General features: G+C 44.9%; 1 protein-coding gene and 1 long non-coding RNA gene across 8 annotated transcripts in view; one reads left to right on the top strand and one right to left on the bottom strand.

The window, feature by feature from the left end:
• SHISA6 (shisa family member 6) overlaps nt 1-14576 on the bottom strand; it is a 261331-nt gene extending 246755 nt beyond the window's left edge. For 5 of the 7 annotated variants that reach the window (XM_082213843.1, XM_082213844.1, XM_082213847.1 and 2 more), the window contains exons 1-2: nt 14462-14576; nt 13020-13949 (exon numbers count right to left, since the gene is read on the bottom strand). In XM_082213843.1, the coding sequence (XP_082069969.1) occupies nt 13020-13675 (656 nt within the window). In that variant the 5' untranslated portion in view covers nt 13676-13949; nt 14462-14576. The remainder of the gene's footprint in view (nt 1-13019; nt 13950-14461) is intronic. The other 2 variants (XM_082213846.1, XM_082213848.1) reach the window with 1 other exon arrangement.
• Nucleotides 14577-14759: 183 nt separating this feature from the next.
• Nucleotides 14760-17093, top strand: LOC309527254. The gene is made up of 2 exons (XR_014217155.1): nt 14760-15258; nt 15583-17093. It is a non-coding gene; the product is annotated as an uncharacterized lncRNA (long non-coding RNA).
• The last annotated feature ends 792 nt before the right edge of the window (nt 17094-17885 follow it).

Here is a 17885-nt window from a genome sequence, read left to right as displayed (position 1 = left end):
GTTTCACTGTGTTCAGTCAGGCTTTCCCACGCATAAGTGTGCATTGGATTGCAGCCTTAGAGAATTTCTAGATGACTATCTATTTTTAACAGAATGAACACATGATCGTTTCCCATCGGTGGTGCACAGTCCAGCCTCACTTTCTGTTGCAAGGACGTATCTCTTCCCTATATCAGTTGTGACTGCTGTGTGGAATATATTCATGAAAGTAGTCATAGGCACCTGTTTGGCATTGCCTGTGTTATAAAAAGTGCCAATGACACAACTCACTGCTTCCCTATGATTGCCAATTTGTGTCTCTTCAGAAGTTTTAGATGACAATTTTAGTCTGAGCACTCCCTTGCTCTACCACTCCAGCACACAAGCTCTTAACTAGTCTTTAAAACAATCATCATCCTTGGCAATGGTTCCTTTCCCCCTATATCAATACCCCACTGTTTGCGGAGTTTATGTGAGCGTCTTCTATTTAATTAACAATGGTGTACTTCTCCTCTCCAAATCTGGAGTACTCTTTTATCCTGATTTATTTTTGGAAGGAGTGAAGAGCAATATGCCTACCCTTCACAACAAGATCATCACCACAGCCATTCTTCACGGACTGTATACCATACTATACCATACCATATCATACCATACACTTGACTTTGATTGGGGCTTGTGGGACAAAAACTAAACTATGATTGGGGCATGTCTTCACTGATTGCTTGAGTAAATCCTTAACACAGCATGCCCAGTCTTTGGGTGTATGGCATGACTAATTCCCAAGTAGACTAACAATGGGATGAAGAAGTACCTGAGGAGCAAAATAAGATTATTGGCAGTTGCCATGATGCAAAAAAGAAAAAGAACATGGGCTAAAGTAAGTGCACAGTAGCTACAGAATAGACATTGGAATGCAACAAATCTATGGAATCTGGTGATTCCTTATGACTTTCATTGTTCCCATCAAGTTGGTATTATAATGGTATTCTTGGGAATAAGGCCTTCAGTCTTGGCTGAGAACTAAAACTTAGGTTGCAGAAGTGATCCACTGAGGAGCTGTACCAGAGGATCTAAACTACTGGCAAGAGGATCCTAGCTGGTAAAGGCAGAGCAGCAATGGCATGTGGCAAATCACAGCGTTTGGATTCTGTATGGTTCCATCCCATATTGTCTTTCTGGATAGCCTGTTTGCATTCACCAAGAATAACTATTGCAAAGGGAATACCAATGCATAGCATCACTGAGAAGGAAGGCATTTCTCTTGCTTACTGTCTGTCCACAAAGTAGAATCCTATGGTCTGACATCCAAACCGTCACATTTTCTCCCTCTCTGTGCCTGTGTTGAGAAAGCTATGCATCAGGAGCTGGTTCTCACATGAAGCGCAATACTATTACAGGAGAAATAGAACAATTTACTAACCACTGCTATAAACAAGATAAACATCACTTAGCACTAAGCAAAAAAAGGGGAGGAAAGCTAGTTTTTGCACCCTTCTTCTGAAATAATAGTATGTTAGTCTGTTTATGGAATAAAAGGAAAGGAAAGGAAGTGATGATTGGGGAGATGAGCTGCCTAACCAAAGGTGACAGATAGTAAAGGGGGAGAGTAAAGAGCCTTATTCAGGAAAAGAACATTTGATTATTGAAATACTTTCCCTGTAATACTCGTTTTTCTGCTGCACCGTCCAACTTTAGATTACACAAGTGGAGCTACAGCTGCAGTCTACATTTTGTTTTGGTATCTGAACTGAAGGCAGTGAGGCTGTCCCAAGCAGCTTGAGGAGCACAGCACCTGTGTCAGCAGAATTCCACATTTATGAACAAAACCATGGTTCGGGCTTGCTGAGCCATAGGAATGACCTATCAAACCGCATGTGCTCATTCTGTAGCCCAGCCAATAAGAAATGCTCTCTCTATGCCACTTCATTCCTCACTTTGCATCGTTTGGCATTAAGACAGAACCACAAATGCAAACACAACGCATGATGATTAGTTGCTTTCTAATTAAATCACAATGATGTTTGTGAGCAACTTCCAACACACACACACCCTGCCACCAATAACCTTAAGTAAGAGAAGCAAACTCCTCCCTGGTATGACATCATGCACGCTTGGTGGATACGTCTATTCCACCACACACGCAACACGCAACATTTCAGCTGATTGCTTCCCAACTGCAGGAGAGAGCAGTGGGAATGAGAACCAAATATGAGGGGCTTGATCTTGCCAACCTCATCTCAACAGGAGCCAAAGGCAGCCTACTTACTTGCGTAAGCGCTGCAGGCTTGAGCTATGACACAACTGAAAGGCATTTTGTGCCAATAATACATCTTAGATCAGAAAAACAAATCTTGCCTAAGAGGATGCTTCACCTATCTGAGCAGATGGGAGAGCCAGGCTGGTGTAGAGGCACATTCATCTCTTCAGATAATAGCTCATCATGACACATCCAATTTTGAGCGAGATCCTCAGGAGCTGAATTCTAATGCTGGGGTGCAAGATAACTATGTTGACTTAAGTTGGGCTGTTGTTGCTGAGAAGATCAGTTCAGCTGGAACTTTGTACATGCCCCCAAGGCTATGTGTTTGTGTGATCTAGCTTGATGAGAGCAATGAGTACACCTATCATTGTGACAAATCAGAGGTAACAGGTGTAGTATAAACCTGATCATGGTAAGGTAACACTGACCTTGAAAAGATAATGGTAAGCAACTGGACAATGCAAAACACAAACATGAGCAGGTGTACATGAGGCTAATTAATCCCCCAGCACCTGGTGTCCTAACTGATCCAGGTAACGCCTCTAATCACCTTGCAAATTTAGGTTAATGTCCATAGATAAGCCCCTTCTCAGTAACGAGGTATCTTTTGTATCTCCAGACTGCTCCATGCCTCTCTTTTTAAGATACCCTAACCCTGATAAACGGGACACGGGTGGTGCTGTGGATTAAACCACAGAGCCTAGGACTTGCCAATCAGAAGGTTGGCAGTTTGAATCCCCACGATGAGGTGAGCTTCCGTTGCTTGGTCCCTGCTCCTGCCAATCTAGCAGTTCAAAAGCACATCAAAGTGCAAGTAGATAAATAGGTACCGCTCTGGCAGGAAGGTAAATGGCGTTTCCGTGCACTGCTCTGGTTTGCCAGAAGTGGCTTAGTCATGCTGGCCACATGACCGGGAAGCTATACGCCAGCTCCCTCAGTGAATAAAGCGAGATGAGTGCCGCAACCCCAGAGTCGACCACGACTGGACATAACGGTCAGGGGTCCCTTTACCTTTACCTTTTTAACCCTGATAATTGTGATAGGAGCATGTTTCTTTTCTCTCTCCTACTTATTTAGCACTCCCTCCTTCCCTCTCACTCCGTTCTCCCACCTCTGGTACATGTTTCCCCCCCCCCCCACGATGAGTCAGGGTACTTTACAGAGGGTGGCAGCTAATCTCTTCCTATTAGCAATCCAAAGGGTCCCACAGAGAGGGATGTAACCTTTTGTACAACAGAACTCTGCTGCAATTTCTGAGTCCAGATGTAGCCATTTACTAGCTGTTTACAGTGAAAACTCACAAGCCATAGTCTAATATCTTTCTTCTACTCCTACCTTTCTCAGAACAGTTAACTATTGTGTGGCAGCCCTTTCAGTGGAAAGCCACCCAGATATGGGTGGGAGATAAGATTTGCACTGCATCCCTCTCATACCCATGACTGAAGCCATAGATTAATATAAGGACAGTGCATAGGACACCTTCTGCTCATTGCCAAAACATGTCAGCAGTTGGCACCAATGACTATCATTAGGGTATCGTTGATGCACATGAAATAAGTAGCTATCACTGGTCAACTCCTCTTTGCCATGTAACTGTGAGAGGAACAGGATTGTTTCTGTGAATAACCATAGTCTGCCTATTGTTTGCATGGGCATCCATTAACTGCCCCACTAAGATTCTGCTTCATTGAGGGAGAATCTACACCGTATATTGACATGACAGATTGCTCGGTTGTAGCAATAGTGTGAAGAAGACTTCACACTATTTGTGTGAATTTGTGAAGAAGACTTCAGGAAAAGCCAAGGACCAAAGACAAAGTATTCTAATTGCCCTCATTTGAAACCAAGCCCTCCTAGAGTAGGAAGAGTCCCTTCATGCAAATCTATGTGCTGGAATTGGGCCTATGTGGTGCTGATCTTGCTGAAATCCATCACAGCCTTCCAAGAGATAGCAGTGGCTTCCTATACTCACTTTTTATGTTGCCTGGCCAGAGGCAAGAGGCTGTCAGAGCTTATTCATGCAGACAACCGGGCAGCTCACCTGAAAGGATGCATCTCCCGTGGGACACAGAGGGAGGGGGGATGAGGAACAGGCTGTCAGGATTTTGCTGAACTATCTGCCATTCATCGGTCAGTCTGGTACCCATCTTCAGGCTGCCCGAGTGTCATGGAAAGTTCAAAATGCTACCCAAGCAGGCAGCCCGTTTGTCAAATTGATTCTGGCCTGGTTTATATACTCATCGGTTTTAACAGCACAGTACTGAAAACTTCCTAGGTTCCTGAATGTATGTTACACCACACTTCACAGGAAGCAGACATTCAGTTCAATGCCCCACTTCCCTGCCCATCTCTTCCATTTCCCCTCCAGAACCCAAACATATAGGCACATCTATGCATTACAGAGAGTTTCCTAGAGAGGATTTGGAAGCACATGTTATAAAATGTCATTTATGAAAATAAAAATAAAAAGTAACTGAATGATGCGTGTTTCAGGCTTTAGAGCTCTGCGTGCATGTGTCTGTTTGTGAATCTGTCTGTGTACTATTGTATCCTGCTTATGGCTGTTGAGAAGGGCATACGTTGGTGGTTCACAATGTACGTGCCGAGTGAGTGGGCTGCAGGTTCAAGTACTGAGATTAATCACATCCATGTATCATAATAAGCGTGCACAATGAAGAGCCACTGTCACTTTGAAAAGGGGTTAGTAAAGAAGACAAACAGACTGAAGCATATCTGAAGAAGTGTGCATGCACACGGAAGCTCATACCAATAACAAACTTAGTTGGTCTCTAAGGTGCTAGTGGGATGATTTTTTAGTTTATTTGTTTGTTTAGACTGAATCATGATACCGAGGGGAACCTCATGTGAAAGAGCAGGTACCTTTCTAGTGGAGATGCAAGTATGGCCAGTTGACATCAAGCATTGCTCACTCCAAACATTTGACTGTTTTGGTTTTTGGTTTTTAATTACATTTTCTACATGAAATTCTTGGGTACAAAAGACACGCACTCTGCATCATGTGTCAATGGTGTTCCTGTGTAGAAATAGCAGCTTTTGGCTAGGAAACTGGAAAGGGCTATGGAACATTAACTTATACTATAAAATTCAGTCAGTGTGTGAGAGAGGAACATTCCTGTGACTGTGTAGACCTCAGCAAAGCTTAAGCGATGGACGGAGCCAGAGTTTTCTTTAAAACACCAATACAGCCCCATTGGCACTGACAGGTTTTCTCCTAATTAGCAAAGCTTCGAAAAGCTCTGAATGAATTCCAGCTTGTAATGTTATTAGCCTGGTGCACTATATAGAGGCAGGAAATTAATAGAAATCCATTGAAATGCACCTCACTAATGGTTAGATGCCATTACGTTTTGTATGTAGGTGCTTGTGCATGACAGGGAAGAATAATTTGATGGGGGAAAATCAAGGCTGACCCCAAAAAAAAATGCAGGCTCAACAAAATTAGTAGCATTTCTGTTGTAGTATCTCTTGTTCCTGGATCCTGACTGTAACTAGAGTCTCAAGTAAGGGATGCTGCGGAGAGATGTACACAGACCATTGCAGAAATGCAACTCTAATTCAGAGGTCCACAACAACATTACACAACCAAACTCTAGCAACAGAAATGAAAACACAGCTGGCAACTAAAATTATCTCAGCTGAGTGTGATGGCTGTGGGCAGTACATGTTTAGGAGGCCAGGGTCACATTCCTGAAATAAAAGTATGTTGGTGTTTCTACATGGCCAAAGGACTTCTGTTTCCCCCCCCTAAATCTCTAGTTACAATTGATGATAAAGGTAATTGCAGCAGCCAGTAAATTACCAACATCTCCTCTGCCACACATATCCAAATCATGGCTAACAATAAATCAGCATATGACTTACAGGGGCTAAAAATCATAAGGCATGGCTTAGAGGAGTAACACACTTACAGGCGAGTTTGATTGTTATGTGGCAAAAAGGTAGAGTTCAAACTTAATTTCTGGGTAGAAAAATACTACAGTTCTCTCAAGCTACATCTGAAGTGTTGGCTCCTGCTGATCCAACAATACAATGCATGCCCAGTTAGGAATGCTGAGTGATGTGAGGCAGCCAGCTGCCAACACTGTTCCTGAGAGTGAAAATAGGGATGTTGCAGTTAAATGCAAAATCACCAGGGTCTGTTGTGCAGCAGTGCACATCTAATATAAAAATGACCTATGGATTTGCACTAGCCCAAGCTAATGCAAATGTGAGCAAAAGCTCATGGCACAGAAGAATTCGTGCTTTGGAGGAATCCCAGATGCATCTGCCAACATGAACAAGTGCTTCAATATGAATTTAACAGAAGCAGGAGAAAAGGAAGCAACATTGGTAAGTACTAGAAGATGAAAACCTAACTTCGGAGACAGCAAAATATAAAGCTGCCACATTTCAGGGAAATTAATTAGATAGGAGGAAGACAGATAATGTGTGCAGTGTTCCATCCATAGCCACATCAGAAATATGCAGCATACCCTGAAATATCCACCAAGTATCACTGGACTATGGTGAGATCAAAGTATGCACTTAAGAGTTTTGGGGTGTTTTGTGTGTTTCGGGTGCAGACTTAAACATATATAGGGCCTGATTTAGAGCACTTTTTTGGTATACACATACACACTCGTTGATTCGGAGGCAGACCAACTCTGTTTACAATAATCCACTCAAGGCTGAAGTCCCACTATTTAAACTAACATGTGCGAGAGAGGCAGAAATGGCAGAGGCAACAAATACAAATCTCTTCTTTACTTGGGCAAGATCATTGCACAGCTATTTCTGGGTTATATGCCTCAGTAGCAGAATTAGTTTAGAATCCAGATCATTTTATGGAGGGGGAAGCTCTGGGGAAAGTCTAACAGCAGTGTTCGGAATTGCAGAACATGAAGGCTAAAAGGAAACCTTCATGGTTGCATGATCTGTGCTCACCAAACAACAAGCATGAAAAGACTTCTAAAATTCACCTTGCCATAAGTACCGTATTTTTTGCACCATAACACTCACTTTTTTCCTCCTAGAAAGTAAGGGGAAATGTCTGTGCGTGTTATGGAGGAAATGCCTACGGGTGGCATGCCTACGGATTTTCCTTCTCTAAAAACTACGTGCGTGTTATGGTCGGGTGCGTGTTATAGAGCGAAAAATACGGTACCTGTGTAGTCAGAAGTAAGTTAAATAAAATGTATGAATATGGTTAAGCAAGTAACCATAAAGGATTCTGACTAAAGGAGATTCTGACTAACAATTAGGATTCTGACAGTAAAAGCTGTTTGACAGTGGAAGGGACTACCTCAGGAGGTGGTGGTAGTTTTTAAACAGGGTCAGATGGCTATTTGTCAGGGATTCTTTAGTTGTGATTCTTGCATTGAAGGGAGTTGGCGTAGATGACCCAAAGGGTTCCTTCCAACTCTACAATTCTATGATTCTGTGAACAGATGCCCCGGGAAAAGAGAAAAAACTGTAGAGTCCCACCTGTTATGACAATATGAACATGATTTCTCCCCATATATTTTGCATCCAATCTGACTGAATGAAAAAGGTAAATATGTTTATGCAATTAACATAGGAGCCCCAAATATTTTTTTTTAAAATGTAGATGAAATTGGTAAAATGCTCAGGATGCTATTTTATGTTTCTTTTAATATGCTTGAAATTGTGCCTTTATAAATAAATTTTAGTATTGTTTAGAAGTTCTTTGTTTTGCTCTAGGCAAATCAAAACTACAATCCATGCTTTGCCCAACACTTGAGCCACATTATGTTCCCTCACTCACCATAGTTTGGAACCCTTCCTGGATATAGTAAGAAATATATGCACATAGACTTATGCCAACTAATCTCACTTATAACTATTTTTTAAAATCATCTTGAATGTTCATTGGGCAATGCCACCCTCCAAGAACATGGATAGTGTTGCTTTTTGAGAAAGAAAATGACAAAAACAAGTTTTTCTTTCTAGTTGTGAAATGCACTCTTCACAAGACCCACCAGCAGTGGCAATTCTTCACGCACAGATGAGATTGCAATTGTGTCATAAGAAACTAAAAGGCCTGGTATCCATCTGGAAGTTCCTCTCACTGAGCTAATGCTGCTTCCTCAAAGAACTAAATAAGAATTGTCGCAGTACCTACATGCCCTCTATCAAATTCTAAACTAAGTGAAATCCATTGCAATTTAGGGCTTGATATCCTTCCCACTAAAATCCATAGAAACAGCATTGGGCATATAATGAGCTCCCCACCCCGCCTTTTTTAAGAAAACAGTTTTAAGTTAAACCATTGTGCTATTTGCAGCAAGTATTGCATTCATCACACACTTGAATCTGAAAAGGTGCTTGCAATTGCTGGACGACTGCCTAGTCCCCAACCCAGTTTGGAATACAACCAACCATTACTGTCCTCCCTGTTCCATCTGCATCACCAACATTCCATCAGAGCTCATAAGAACAGATGCAACATTCCTGTTCCTATCCCCCAACTTTTCCTCTTAGTCATCTCTAGAGACCCAAGACCTGTGCATAACTGTGGGAAACAGGAGCATACTAGTCATGGTATCAAGAGTTGACATGCCTTGACAGGTGTGGTTTTGTCACCTTTAAAACGGAGACAAACAACAGGCCATGCAGCCCCTAGTGGGGAACCTCAGATATGTGGCCATCTAGGCCTCTCTCTCTTTCTCTCTCTCTCTCTCTCTCTCTCTCTCTCTCTCGGGAATGCCGTAAGGCCATGCCCTCCCCTGACCTTACTCTGTGTCCTCTTCATGTGCTTTTGCCGGATGCCGTGTATCTCTGAACTGTAACAGTGCCTTTTGCTGGTCTGGATGTAGCATGAATAAATAGATGTCTGTATGTACATGCACAAAGACTCTGGATGGAATATAGGGGAACATCTGTATGAAGGTAAGAGTCAAATCCACTGCTCTTCCCACTTCTAGCCCTGCCCATCACAGACATGTGGCCCACAGGGAATGTGGCCCTTGAGCTAGAAGAGATTCCCCACCCCATCCAGAAAGCTGGATCAGTGCTTCACAATATTTAAACCATTGTGCCACTGTTGATCAAATTTAGGTTAAACGTCTCTGAAAGGCATAATCTTTTGTCATCTACTATATTCTAATAATAAAAGTCAATCAACTCTTTTCAAAGATATTTGAAGTCATTCCCCCCCCCCCCACGCTCACTCTGTCATTCATTCTTTCATGCCCTTCATCTCCATACAGGTGATTCATTTCACAATTTAGAATTCATCTTTTAAAAAAGCAAATAGGAACTTCAAAGGAATAGAAATGACAAGAGGTGTTTAGACAGGGCTGACAGGGCTCCCTATGATTTTAATGGGAGGTCTCCAACCCCCTGGCATTATATGTAGCAAAAGGAACATGTGGGAAAGAGGAACATGTGCTAGGTTTCCAAATTCATCAGAGATGTCATTTGTTCACTGAGACATGCTGGCTTCAGCAGAACAGCCATTGAAACAAACAAGAGCCTCTTTCAGTATTATACGCCAAAGATGCACACACTCAGCTTCTGATAGCCACCAGGACTCTATCCAAACTGCAATAAAAATCATTTTTGACCCCCATTTTCTGACTGTGTCAATTTTGGGGTGTGTGGCATAAGTATGAGCAACCATAACGTATTGACTAAGAGCCAAAGGTGTTCTAGATTCAAACTCTGTCCTGGCATAACCCTTCAGAACAGAAACCTCAAGATTGCAGTTGTATCTGAGGTTTGTCAGGAAGGTTCGGATTCAGTGTGTGGTGTATGTGTAGCTGTGATAACTTGTACCAACTGATGAGTTAGTTGCCCTTCACTGCATATTAGATAGTAGGGAAGAGAGAGAGATTAAAGGAAATTGTTTTTAGGTCTTATAGGTCAGAAAAAAAGACTATAAATGGAGCCTTTGCAGGGATGGGGGCTGTCTTGGGAATTTACCTATAGGCATGCTGGTATTCCATGCAACTAGGGAAAGGACACTTGTCTCTCACTTTAAAAACTGTGGTCAAGTATTTTGACAAAACAGTCTTTAACTGATGACTTAAATGAATGATAGTTGTGCAATGACAGCTTTTTCTCTCTGTTAGGAAGACTGTTCTTGTTGCATATTTTTAAAATATATCTCAATATATATCATTTTACATGCTTACATTTGTGAGGCACATATGCCCAAACTTTAATAATTTGGCATGGTTCTGGGGTCCTACCTCAATGGTGGATATCAGTTGGAGAGAGGTGGTGGCCATTCACAGAGGTAAAATGAAGGGCACACATTTGACTTTACACATTTGAAATGTATTCCTGCTACGCAACACTCCCTACCCTTCTCGTTTTGAAAAAACCCACTGTGTGTCATTTTTGGCATTCAGGTGTTACTTTATAATACCCCAGAAGTGCTGAAAAATAGAAGGAGTTGGAATAGTTGCTTATGATTGCAGCTAATGAGGGAGGAACACAAGGTTACTATTAGTATTATTATTACTACTGTATCTATTTATATCTTGCCTTTTATCAATACTGGGACTCAAGGTGGCTTACAGAAATCAAAACAACAGAGATAAAATAAATAAAGCTAAAAACATATAAAAGATAATAGCTTTAAAGTATTTAAACTATAATCGAATTTAATCAATATAAAAACAAATCTATCAAAATGCAGAGTGATGGGTCTCCTTCCCAAAATATCATGGGGTATGTGACAAGAGTAGCTTGGTAACAGACACAGTAAGGTGAGTCCTGTTGCAGTTAGCGTGGGAGAAGGAAAACTTTCCCTTTTCTCTAGCTTTTGAGCATACAAACAAGAAGTAACTGGGCACACAGAATGCTAGCCACAAGGAAGTACCAGGGGGAACACTGGGATCAGAGAACCCAGGGAGTGAAGATGTATTGGTGCCAAGATACTAAGGGTTGGGTGGGCTGTTGAGTGATGAAGGATGAGCAGGTGGCAAAGGGGAGGAAGGAAAGAGGAACAAGAGGAATAGTTATAGTAGACAGCAACAGTTGTTTAAGTTTGGGGAGAACAGATGGAACCCATGCAAGATGTAAAACAGAAGGCCAGTGAGCTGCTTGTACAGCTTAACCAATATAAAGGGAACTGTCCAGTGCTGAACAGACAAACTAGGATGGGTGCAAGGAAAATCCCTGTCCATGTTTTGTGTTTATCTGAAGAGGTGTCTGAAGAGGGTGAAAAGATGGTGAAACCTGTTTTAATATGAAACAAAAGCCACATAGAAAATAGTGCATTCATGTAGAGTTAATATTTAGCTGCATTGCTGAAATGTGAAAGGAGGGGGTTCCCTCATTTGTGCTTTTAAAACATTCAGCATTGTTGACCATGGGCAGCTATTTCCTTACTTAAGGCCTGCTTGGTATTATGTAAGTCTGTGCTTTGCTGTGGAGATAATGCAAGTTAATAATCTAAATGGCCGAAAGGTAGATACAACATACAAGGTTGGAAGAAATGGAGGATTTGAAGGACACGTCAGAGATGGGGGTAGATTACAAAAGGTTAAACACCTGTTAATTTCAGGACCTTATCAAGATTGTTGCAGTTAGCACATTTAAAGGTCTTTGGATTTTGAAGAAGTAAATTTAAAGGTCTTAGATTCAAAGCCTACGAAGTAAGACTTGCCAGGTGGTTACGGTAATTGGCCTATAAAATAATGCTCACAATTGCTGTAGAATTGAGACACCTACACCATCCATTTAGAAGGTGCTCCCCCAACTGCAGCTAGATATAGATTAGCTGAATCTCAGATAAGAAGATTCTCTGTTTCTCCTCCCCAGCCTAGCTAGCCTAAAGAAAACACTTATTTCTTTGCAGAGTAAATTCCACCACAGTTGTTATAAGTGATGATGCATACATTTTCCTTTGTAGCTCTCTGTAATCCGAGTTTGAGTAAGTAGTTTTAAAAACATAACTCCCTCTCCACATACAGATCTCAGTGTAACTAGTTCAGAATCCATTTTAAAGAGTCTTCTTACTAGAAGACCCATTTTAAACATTTGCACTTACAGTACCAATTAACTTCTGTTCATTATGTCTGTTTTATTAACCCAGTGTTAAACTAAAGGAGCAGAGAAGTGTGTGTGTGTTTTAAGCCAGCTCCTTTTCCAGAATTGGAAATGAAAACCTACTTCCCAATAGCATATCCTGTCCCTGGTATATTATTATTTTTTTGTTCACTAAGCAAGAATACAAAAGGGAAGAAATATGAATGTATGGTATAACATGCAAGACTCTATATATGGTTCTCCATATGGAGGCAAGAAGATTCTGTGCAAAGGAAGCAATTGTCCTGGGAAGAAAGATTGGCTCTCTCTCTCTCTTCACTCCTTACTCTTACTTGGCTGTAAAGCAATTTCTTTTGGGATCTATATAGTGCCTGGATATGGGGCAATCTCTTCCATAAAGTAGTTTTACATCTGTACTTAGCTCCTTGGGACACAGAAGGAACTATGCTGTACAGCAGGTGAAAGGACTGGCTCAAGTGCCCTAAAGAGAACTATTTCTTCCATTCCCTGCAGGACAGCAGAGATCTATGGAAGATCAAGGAATACAGCCAACCCATTTATAAGGAGAAAAAAGTTGGGCCACTGTTAATCACCTAAGGTGAGGGAAGTAGCTGTGTTTCTGTGAGAAAGGGGGATTCTTCCCATGCTGTACGATGCCGTCATTACTGAGTGCTCATACTTCACTCTCACTAATGCATTTTCATTGCATAGGTCGTGGGGGAGGTAAATAGGTACAGAATCCACACCCTGTTCTCACCTGTGGATGTTCATCTCCTGCGGTGGCTGTCGTGCTTTGTCATAGGCCACCTTGGCAAAAATGCCTGCAATGACAACAAAGGCAATGGCACCACATGAAATGTAGACGGTGGCATTCGTGTTGTCCTCATTTGGGTCATACCCATTGGGTATACCTCCAGCTCCATCGTTACTGGTGGCAGGGGTCATTAGATCTGTGTTGGGGCGCGGGCCCTGATTCCGGCACCTATCCTGATTCAGCTTCTCAGAGCGCTTGTTGCAGCAAAAGCGGTAATAGCAGGTGCCGCAACAGTAGCGGAAATCCTTCTGGGAATTGTTGCACTCAAACTCCTTGTCCCACTGCCCGCTCACATCGTAGTAGCCCATGCATGTCTCATATGCTGGCACAGAGCTGCCTGCGCTGACGTTGGAGGGCACCCTTGCTGGACTGCGCCCACGGTTTCCCCCACTACCAGCTGCCACAGGAGATGGTGGTGTGCTGGCTAGCGTCTGGTTCTGTTGCTCCTTGGCCGGCTTGTAAGGTCGTCGGGGGGCTGCTGCCCCCTGTGTCCGGTTGCCCTTGGGTGTCCGTAGGGGCCCAGCTGCCTGTGTGGTTAGCAGCAGCGCCAAGGCGTACAGGGCAAGAGGCAGGAGCAACAGGAGATGCCTCCACCCCATGGTGAGCCGGAGGAGCAAAGGTTGGGAGGCAGAGGGCTCTGCCCAGCCCAATCAAGGATCTCGGCTCTGCCACCCCATGGATGGTGAACAGGGGTAGGAATCAGGCGCTCCTTGGTGGCGCTTCACTGGCAGCATCCCAGATCCATCCTCTGTCTCTGGAGATGCCTCTTCATCCCGGCAAAAAGCAAGAGGCACGACTTGGCTGCTTCAGAGCAAGAATGGGCTCTTCTTACTCGGAAAGTCCCGACCTGATCACAGCTCCTCCTGTGATGGGCTGTAAGAGAGAAGAGGACATCAGAGGCTACCTGGCCCAGGAGAAAATGAGCAAGGGAAAGGGGGGGGTCGACGTGCCAGGGGGTGCTGCAGCAGCTGCCCCTTCAAGGGGGCCTACTCCAAGAGGCCAGGGAGTTAAGAGATCCAGGCAGAGGGTCGCCTTCGGTGTGGAAGGAAAACCTCCCGCACAAGCTGCCATGGGTCCCACGGAAGAAGAGGAGGGCAGGCAGGTGTGGCTGCTGTGCCCGGACAGAATAGTGCCGAAGCGGAGAGTGGGGCAGCAACAGCTCCCAGAAGCTCACCGGGCAGGGAATTCCCTTGGCACCGTCTCTGGCGAGAAGAAGCACCACTACCACCAGCAGCAGCAGCAGCAGCGACCCTTGGGCTGGCAGGCAGCGCGGAACGCAGCCCTGGCCGGCCCCCTTCCGTCCCCTCCTCTCTTTTCCCCTCGCCCTTGCCCGCCGACCCTGCGCGCACCCCTGCCTGCCTGCCTGCCTTCCCTCACTCACTCACCATGCCGGGGCGGAGCGGGAGCACTGCGGAGATGCCGGGCTGGGCATCCTCGTCGCCGAGCGCTGGCCGGAGCTGCCTGCGCCGCCGCTGCTCGCACGGGCTCGAGAGGAGCTGCTGCTGTCGAGCGGGCGGGGACAGCTAGAGGCTGCGCGAGGAGCCGCCGCCTCTCCCGCCTGCCTCCCTCTCTAGGCCCGCCCAGTCCCGGCCCCCTGCGAAGGAGTCGCAGCCCCGCGGCGCCAGGGGCCGATGGCCGAGGGAGCTTGGGGGGGGCTCAGGACAGAGCCCGCCTTTCGGGGTGGGGGGGGGGGAGCGAGGCCCAAAGACCCCTGCCCTGCCCCGCTCTCGGGCTCTCTTCACACAGAGGCCACCCTCTGCAGGACTGGCGAGAGCAGCTCCTTTCCCCCCCTCTTCCCCTCAGCGCCCTGAGGCGGGCAAAAGGCCGGCGTAACCCCCCCCCCCTGCTCGCCGGAGCCACCTTCCTTAACTGAATGGTAGTAAGGCGAAGCGGGGCTGGGGGGGAGGCGGGCAGGGAGCGCGTGTCCACAAGTTATATCGGGATGGGTTTATCACGGAGCTGAAAGAGGGGGGCGGGGAGAGGGAGGGCTGGTCTAAAGGGCCCCAAGAAGGTGCCCTGTGAGGTCCTGGGCGCTGCTCTGTGGCCTGGACCTTCGGGGCGTGGCTGTGGGGAGTCTGTTTTGTGGAAACAGAGGCGTCTGTGCCGCATGCAGGAGCCGAGCACACCTTGGCAAGCCAGGTGAATGAAGACGCTGCACTTTCCCGCTCAATCTCAGGAGCAGGTATGAGACTCCTCCCACTTCATCTTCAATCATGTTCCGAACGAGTGGGGAAAGATACCCATTTGCCACCCGTGGTCTCCCCCCCCCCGTTTAACCACCTACAAACCATGCACACCTGCTCTCACAACAGCCAGCACTTCACTGAACCTGTGGAAGGACAGACTCTCTATGCATGCAGCGAAACGTCTGAGCAGAGCCGGGTGGGTAGCAATGTGCAGGCATAGCTTTGTATGCTGGACTGAGGATCTTCTCTCTCTCTCTCTCTCTCTCTCTTTCTCTCTCTCTCTATTTTATTATTCCCCCCCCCCCCTCTTGGTTATGCAGACAGAACCTATACCACTCATTCACATTTGATAGTCTAGCATGCAGTGGAGGCAGTGAATGCAATTCTGCCCTCCCCACATCCAGTGAATGTGTGAAAACGACTGCAGCAAAACCAAAGTGATAGTATTCTGCATTGGGTCAGTTCGTTCTGCAGGTGAGAGCTCGTATTTCTGAATGCTCCCCACAGAAGAGGACGGCAAAGGAGAAGGGTATCCTTTTATGTAGTAAATGAGCACATCAGGGAAAGTGTGTTAGCACAGCCATCTCCTTGATGGTTTTGCTTCATGCAGAGAGCCTTTTAATGTGCAGGGGACCAGGAGCATTAATAATAATAAAAAACCACACTGCTACCTAACTATAGTCTGAAATGGAACAATACAGAATTCCACCGCCTCTGCCTACCACCTTATTTCATCGCATGGTAGAATTGTTGCCCAATAGGGTGATGAAAAAGAATTACGAAGCACCTAATTCGTGAGTTTGTATCCTGGGATTCTGCTAAAGGTTGCATTTGCATCTAGTTCAGATGTGTAAAACAAAATCCAAGGCAATTCTGAAGAGCCCTGCTCCGCTCGCTCACAGCCTTTGCAGGTATGATTGGGGAAGTTAAAACAATTTTGATGAATGGGTGAAATTTCTGAAGAGGGCTGGGTGGGTTTTGCATATCTCTGATATCTTCCTTCATGGGAGGCTGTGGGCAGGGAGTAACGGTGAAGCATGAATCTGGTATGCAACAGCAGTACTCCGTCCTGACCTGTAATCACTCACCCTTCGCTACTGTGTTAAATTTAACTGTCGAGTTCTAACTTTTTAAGTATATGTTGCATGCATTATAAACCAACTGGTAACAAACATCCCTCTCAAGATGGTCAGGGATCTGGAAAGCAAGTCTTGTGAGGAAATCCTGAACAAACTGGGTACGTTTAGCCTGGAAAAGAAAAGATTGGAGTGGGGAGTATGGTTATACTTGAAGGGCTGTCAAGAGGGCAAGGTAAACTCTGTGGTTCTGCAAGGAACCAAAATCCTCTCTGTCAGAATTTAGTGACATTTTTATTATTGAGAGCTGAGAGTTTTGAGTGTGTTATGTGATGCACCTGGAACGAGAAGTTCTCAGCATCAACTTTCTGAAGCTCTATTATAAGAGAATGTGGAGTCCTGGTCTACACAGCCCAGCAATGCCCACCATTAGCAGTTGCTTCCCAAGGCCTTGCAGAAGAAGCCTTGCAGCTGTCAGCAAATCCCAAACAAATAAATGGTTAAAATGAGTGATACTGGAAAAGTATGATCCAAATTCCAAACTCCATAGCTACAATTGCCATCACGATCCACTTAAAAATAAATAAATCTGAGGGGCTTTCAAACTGCTAATGCAAATTAAGCTACTGAGCAAGGAGGCATCCCAAGTCTGAGCCCAAACCCCAAAATGGGTTCAGAGAGGTTCATTCTAGCTCCCAATGAGCTAGAATGCAACTGAAACACATCTCATGCAGCACAATCCTATGTATGCTTTTTTTAAAAAAGTCCCACTGTGTCCAATGTGGCATGCCATAAGTATGTATAAGGTTGCAATCTTAATTGCATGTAGGTAGTGTGATGATGTGGTTGGAACATACTGGTCAAACATGCATCCCTCAAGAGCATTTTTGGTGGCCATTAGCAACATGTGATTGCCCCCCCCCCGCCCTCACACTGCTGCACCAAAGCCATGTAAGTGAGGCCATTGGGCTCTGGGAAGGAGATGTGAAGGCTCAGACAGGGTCCTAGAGTCCTCCTGCTCCTTCCCAAAGCCATGTTAGCACTTTCCCAGCTTGGGGAATGAAGTGGGAGGGCTCTAGGACACAGCCAGAGCCTTGGGCCCCCTTCCTAAATCCTAGCACCTCACTTAGCCATCTTTGGGAAGGCAGGAGGGTTGTGTGTGTGTCACTCCCCCCATGACAAGACAGTGTGCAGCCTAGGGGTTCCATGTCAAAGTACTGTTGTGACCCACATAGTATGAGAAGTTGGGCCACCCTGGGTTAGTATGTTGAACTAGGACCTGGGTGACCAGGGTTCAAATCCTGACTCACCTATGTAGCTCACTGGATAATCTTGGGCTGGTCACTTACTCTCAACCTAACATACCTCAAGGGATTGTTAGATGATTGCTATTTATTATTATAAATTTGGGAAGTGTTTGCCACCTCAAGCTTCTCAGAGGAAAGAAGAAATATAAATGTAATAAAAAATAAAACCTGCGTTAGAGCTGGGCCCATAAACACAAAATAAGTAACTGGTCTCTAGCTAATGGTTCAGCAAATAAGAGG

Source organism: Podarcis vaucheri, assembly GCF_965113315.1.
Source record: "Podarcis vaucheri genome assembly, chromosome: 2".
In the NCBI taxonomy this organism is placed as follows: Eukaryota; Metazoa; Chordata; class Lepidosauria; order Squamata; family Lacertidae; genus Podarcis; species Podarcis vaucheri.
The sequence above is the reverse complement of the archived record's forward strand: the minus strand, read 5'-3'. Positions and strand labels throughout refer to the sequence as shown.